Raw genomic sequence first — 6,280 nt, forward strand, 5'->3', positions numbered from 1 at the left:
GCGCTACCTGTCTTCGGAAAACATCGGGTATTTCCGGAGAGGCGCTTCTGCGCGGCCGGTCAGGGCGGTGCCGCGCTCGGAAGCGCTCGGGTATTTCCGTGAGCCCTCGCGGGGCGGCGCGGCCGTTGGCGGGCGCGAGGGAGCGGCGCCGCGGCGGCAGAGCCGCCACCTCGGTGGGGAGGAACCGCGATCCCGCCAGGCAGGTGGGCGCAACAGTGGGGAACTGCGGGGGGAGGCAGGCACGGGAAGGTCTGCTCTTATCTGCCCCCTCCTCCCCTTCCGCCCGGGGGCTCGGTGCGCAGGCAGGAGCCATTTTGTGCGCGGCGCGTGTTCGGCGGGGCCGCGCGGGGCGGCGAGGAGAGCGTTAAGATGTCCCTGGGACCGCGAGTGTCCCGGGGGGCCGCGGGTGGAGGGCTCGTCCTGGCCTCGGCATAGCGTTCCGGGTCATCCCGGTGTGTTCGGGGGCCCCCGGGCCCTCTGCTGTGCCCTGATGGTTCTTCGCTGCTGGCGGTGCCCGCTGAGCCCCTGCCAGGACGAGATGGTGCCCGGCGACAGGACGAGGAGCGATGGCCATAAATTAAAACATAAGTTTCACGTCAATATGAGGAACTACTTAACGTTGAGGGTGGCTAAGCACTGGGACAGGCTGCCCACGGAAGGCGTGGAGTGTCCTCTCTGGAGACATTCCAAACCCACGGGGAGCTGTTCCTGTGTCACCTGCTCCAGGTGACCCTGCCTGGGCAGGTGGATTGGACTAGGTGATCTCCAGAGGTCCCTTCTGACCCTAACAATTCTGTGATTCTTGGTCGTTTCTGACCACACCCTCGAAGTCTGTGGTACAAAGCATCATATATTCAGGAGTGTGTTAATGTATTATAGGAGCCAAAGATTTTCGGTAAAGGTATAAACGCAGATGCCAAATTTTGTCCTTTTTCCTTGGTGAAAAGGGAAGAGATGTGGCACATTTCGGAACGAGCATGTTAACCTTAAACAGAGCATCTTGCCCTATAGCTCTGAGTTGTTGCAGCATTATTCACGGTAACGTTCTGAGAGATTTTTTTTTTTTTCTGTGTTTGTTGTATTTTCCTATTAGAGTGCAGAAGGCCGTTGCCGAACAGGGACTTCAGGGAGCAGTGGCAGAGCTCAGGGAGGGAGCGCAGGATGACTCAGCAGGGAGCTGTTCTTCAGGGTTACAATAATGAACTAGTGAAATGCATTGAAGACTTAAGTATGCAACGAGAAGAACTGAACAAACAAATCCAGCAAGCAGAAGAGGAAAGGAATAAACTCCAACATGAAATCCAAGTCCTGAGTGAACAGCTAGAGCATGTATGTGAAAACCTAGCCCAGAAGGTGGCTTCACGGAATGAGCTTGATAAAATCCTTGCTGAAACTGAAGCTGCTTACATGAAGATTTTGGATAGCTCTAGAACTTTACTTAATGTCCTGAAGAAGGAAGTGGGAAGCTTAAGGCATTCACCGGATCTGAAACCCAATGTAACGTGAAACAGTCAAATGTTTGGACTCTACAGTGCTAAAATTCCACTGGGTGAGAAATGTGGTTAGCCACGGAACCTTACAGCAACAGTATAAGCAGAAAGGGATTTTCTTCCAACCTTTCTGTATGTTTTATTATTATTGCTTTTAAATGCACTAGAAAATAGATTAAATAAAGTTGCTGGTTTGCTTAAAAAATCTAATTACTTAAACACTACAAAATTATATTGCAGAAAGGTAGTTGAGGCAGATATGAGACTGTCAGTTTTGACATGGTGATGCTTCAAGACTTCTGAAGACAGCAAAAGAAAGGCATGTTTTATTGGTTGGCTTCAGATGGCTATTGGTAGACTCCTGTTAGAAAACCAGTGGGTGCAAGTAGATCATCTACTACTTTTTTTCACTTTACAAGTTGTTAGGCTTTACTGTTGGACCAAGTAGAAATTAACTATTTAACTTCCTCTGGGAGCTTGGAGTTCTGTCTGATGCATGCACAAAGACAGCCCTGGTTTACTCTCATTTCCTACCTGGAATAATGGAGGGATAAGGTGAGGAAACATGACTAATGCAGAGCATGGAGGCTTAAACTATAAGACTGTGATTCATGCATCTTCTGAAGCTATTCTCAAAAGCTTTGTTTAGGAAGGAGTGTAGTGAAAGACAGGTTTGGTGCAAGTGCACGTGCCTCCAAATGCAGGGCACAGCACCACAGGCAGCTCGCCATGTAAACCTGGACCAGTAACTCGGGTAAGGAAAAGATGACTATTTCAGAAGTGACTAGAAGTCCTGAAAAAATTACTGGGTTCATTTAAAAATGCAGAGATAAATACAAGGCCAAAGAAGACAATCCTGGTTAAAAGCTAGTAATAGAATTTCTGGGAACCCTTTTAGTGCCTTTTAGCTCTATACTGATTATTAAATAATTGTAACAAGGTTGTAAAGAATAGTGAACATCCTGGAATGGTGAGAAATAAATACAAATGAAAATGAGAAGTGGTTTGCGTCTTGTCAGGCTTTCTTACACATGACAGTAAAGTAGAACTTAGTTTAGGAGGAGGACAGCAAGGCAGAAATCTTGATTTAATCCGGTTTGTCTGGTGAACCTCTCTGTAGTTGTGTTCTTGTACATACACATGCATTTTGTCCTGCACATTTTGTGTTATAGCAGTAACTTTTTAAGCTGTATCTTGTAGTCAAATCTTCATTCAATACCAATTAACTAAATTGAAAGAAGTGCAATTGTGATCTCCTTACTTGATAATAGTGTGTCTCTCAGGTGCAAGTATAGAGGGTAATGTAAGCGTGAATTCTTTCAGTAATAGCTGGTCACCAATCAAAGGAAACAAATTTTATGTTCTTCTAGTTGCCGTGCTACATGAGGGATTCGCGTGACCAAGCTAATCACAGTTTACTTGTATGGCATTTCCACTGGCTTTCCTGGGGTAATGCTGAGGTGATAAAATTAGGTAATCTCAGGGATACTGCTCTTGTTATAGTACCACAGCATTCAGGACCCCCTTGTTTGTGTTACACAAAAACTTTGCTATGTTTAGTAGCAAAAAGTGATTTATTTGACTGAATGTTTTATGACATTGTCTTTCCTTAGAACGATAGTAGTAACTGATTTACAACAAAATAGAAAGACTCAGGAGAAAGTATTAACTAAAGAATAGGAACTTACAGTTGCATATGTAAACTGCTGCTTCTTACTGTCAGCAAGGTAACTGAAAATCGTCTATGAAAAAGAATTTGTATCATGGAAAACTCATTTACAGAGAACAGCACAATTAATTTCTTTTATTAGTCTCACACAATAATTACAGGTTTCTTTGCCTTAGAACAATCATAAATAACGCCTCTTGTTCTACTGAGGCTGTTAAAACTAAAGTTTTAGAAGAAGTCATATAAGTCTTTAAAGAAGTCTACTTGCAGCCATTATTGCATGTAATTGTAGCTATTACAATGTCAAAACTAAAATACTGGAGATGCTTGGATTTTTTTGTTACAAAGCTAGGGGGAAAACATAACTCCTGGCTAGTAATGTAACTGCTGGGGCCTCCCAACATTCAAATAAAAAATTAAAATATTGTTAGAATTCCATCAGTGATCCCAAACTGTAAAATTTCATTTAAAATTAAACTTGAAAATGAGGAGAAATAGTATGTATCTCTAGGGCTTGCCTATTTGTTGAATAACTACAGAGTTACGTGGGAGTCATTCCACACCTGCAGAGTTGTTACTCAAAAATAGCACTTACCATTATATTCTGTATTGACCCAAATGAACTCACTGTATCCTTTTATTGAAGTAGTAAACCTTTTTCACTGTTTTTTCAGGTAGTATAAATCTTGACAGAAATAGTTTTTGTTAAGCAGCTTCAATTTGTTTAAAATAGGAGACCCTTATAGTCAATTGGTACATAGTATTGCCAGAAGAGAAATGATAATGTGCAGATTGCAGCAGCTCTGTAGGGCTGGCCTGGAACAGAAAGTTTACCTGAAATAAGGTAGGGTGTAAATGATGCTTAAAGCATCATACTCATTCCTGACTTAAGTTTTGTATCGAATTTATGTGACTGTCTGGGTTAGATTTGATGCTTTACTTGAGTGCTTTCAATCTAGGAGCCCTAATGACAAAAGTTGGGTTCCCAAATTCAAGTGCCTAATCTAAAGGGCTGTGTTGGATGTCTTGTATCTTACTTGATATGTGAGGAGATGCAGTTTTTGATACTCGTACCTGTGCTTCATTCAGGGATCTAGTGAAATGCACATAGAGCACCCTTCTAAAGCTTTTATGTAGAGGCACCTCTAAAGCATGTATGTAGAGGCACCTCTGCCTGGTTTCCAAGTAACAGTATAACTGGATATGGTGATTCCCAGCTTTTATAGCAATGCTTCTTAAATATGGACCCAGCACTTAATAACACGTTTGTCAAAATATTTGACTGGTGACTTCTTCCAAGTAAGCTAAGTTTATTCTGTGTGATAGAGTTTGGTGGTTATCAAAGAAACTACTTGTGGCTGGTGTGTTGAAGTAATTTTCTGTGTGGAAGTGATTATAGGAGCCACTGGGTGAAATGGTCCAGCAGCCATTCAGTAACTGTCCAATCCATAACCGTCTCTTTTTGTTGGTGCTTGCCCTGCAGTTCAGGTACCTCCCCACCTGCAGTTCCTGCTGATCACCTTAGAGAAATGGAGGTGAGTGGACTGGGGTTGGCCCTGATTTTTAGGGTAGAGAAGAAAAAGTATGGATGTGGAGCTGTAGTTTGGGAAGACTGGAGCATGAGGGGGTATGACAGAAAGACAAGTGGAGTTTCTCCTAATTTCTGTCTGCTTTAAGCATGCTTGTACTGACCTACTGCCTACAGCTTTTGCTACCCAATTAGTCAAATTTTAGAAATCTGAAGTTCATCTGAACTTTGGCCTTTCTTCCTTCCTTTAAGCCCGGTGACAAGTCAGCAATAGAGACAGCCTATGTTTTGCTTTCTCTTTCTGCTTTAACTTCTTTCTGGCCACACCTACCTGCATGCCCAGCTGCACAGTGTCCAGTTCCAGCGGGAAGCTGTGGAATCTGAGCCTCCCGTTTGCTGGGTGAATGTACTGCCAGGCTCACACAGGATACAGTGATATTGTTTCCTGCCCTGGTTGCTCTCCTATGAGCAGTCATCATTGAGCTACTTGGGTTTTGTAAAGAACCCTAAATCCTGTCTGTATTACACTGTATTACACTCTGTGTGTGTGTGAGATTGATCTTGGAGAATTTTTTTAGAGGGATGGCAGTTTTTTGGCTCTTAACTTACTGAATGCAAGAGATTTGTTTCCTTGGACTGTGAATTCTTCAGACTAGGAATACTAGGCATCTTCAAATACCCAAAGTTGTCAATTCAAACAATGAATCTTAACTCAGATGACTTTGTCTTGGTTTGCTGTTTCAGAACTGAGTATCTTAATTCCATCTAGTTCTTGCCGTATAAGTGTGTCCCACTCCATGTGGATTAAGTGGATTAAGCTAAATTTGAACAAGGTACTTGTAATTCTGGAGCAGGAACATTCAGAAGATTGTTAGCAAAAGCATCAAATGGCAACAGTTAACTGATAAGAATGAGTCTTATGCAGAAGACCAATATCTATTACTCCTTTGATTTTGCTTGTTAGGAGAAATTTGAATGAGAAGGTGTAGCTTGTGTCAGTTGCCTCAAATCTGAGTAGATCCCAGGCTCCTGCATTTTAATGCAAGTAGACAAAACAGTTCATTTATGTATTTTCCTTCTATTCATTAGTGAGTGAAGAAGTATCAATAGATGCTTTAATGTTGATTCGTTTGTCTGTGTATTGGTGGGGTTTTTTGAAGTGTGGATAGGCAAGTCTTACTAAAATGAGAGTGCTTTTTAGCTTCACTTTTAATCTATGTGTTTTTAAATACAGATGTAAATATTTTCTCCTCCTGGGGGAAGGACAGACTAGCCTTTTGTTTAGTTTGTGCACTAGTTGCTTTGTCAGTGTTTGTTATATTACTGGTGGGGAGTCAGGTACCGTGGCTGCTTCTTGGGTGTCTCTTCTATGTCTTTTTTTAAACTGAGAGTGGAGTTTTTTTGTTCTTTGTCCCTTAACTGCTTATAAATCTGTCTTTAATTTGTTGCCCTGGAATAGTCCTTGATTGTTGTCTGCCTCAGTTGGCTTTCAGATGAAGTTTTGTTCACTATTTAGCCGTAAAACCCATCTACTTGCATGTTGCTAATAAAACACGGAGAGGTTCTGGCTTGCAGAAAAGGGAGCTATATCTT

The 6,280-nt window shown here is 42.4% G+C and overlaps 1 protein-coding gene across 3 annotated transcripts; it reads left to right on the forward strand.

Annotated features, from left to right (window-relative positions):
* The first annotated feature begins 89 nt into the window (after positions 1-89).
* Positions 90-4,819, forward strand: LOC114060307 (Sjoegren syndrome nuclear autoantigen 1 homolog). 3 transcript variants are annotated; one of them, XM_027889718.1, is made up of 2 exons: positions 90-203; positions 1,094-4,819. In XM_027889718.1, exon 2 carries the CDS (start codon positions 1,162-1,164, stop codon positions 1,504-1,506), a length of 345 nt encoding a protein of 114 aa, XP_027745519.1. In that variant the 5' UTR covers positions 90-203; positions 1,094-1,161; the 3' UTR covers positions 1,507-4,819. The 3 variants fall into 3 exon arrangements, with proteins under 3 accessions (XP_027745519.1, XP_027745517.1, XP_027745518.1); XM_027889716.1 differs by having other exon boundaries at positions 123-199; XM_027889717.1 differs by lacking the exon at positions 90-203 and adding an exon at positions 219-235.
* Positions 4,820-6,280: the final 1,461 nt, after the last annotated feature.

Source organism: Empidonax traillii, unplaced genomic scaffold (genome assembly GCF_003031625.1).
Source record: "Empidonax traillii isolate 1590-97213 ecotype Southwest subspecies unplaced genomic scaffold, ASM303162v1 scaffold270:size1067046, whole genome shotgun sequence".
In the NCBI taxonomy this organism is placed as follows: domain Eukaryota; kingdom Metazoa; phylum Chordata; class Aves; order Passeriformes; family Tyrannidae; genus Empidonax; species Empidonax traillii.

Excerpts from the sequence above, each read along its gene's own strand:
- LOC114060307 (XM_027889718.1), top strand. The coding sequence starts at position 1,162 with ATGACTCAGCAGGGAGCTGTTCTTCAGGGTTACAATAATGAACTAGTG.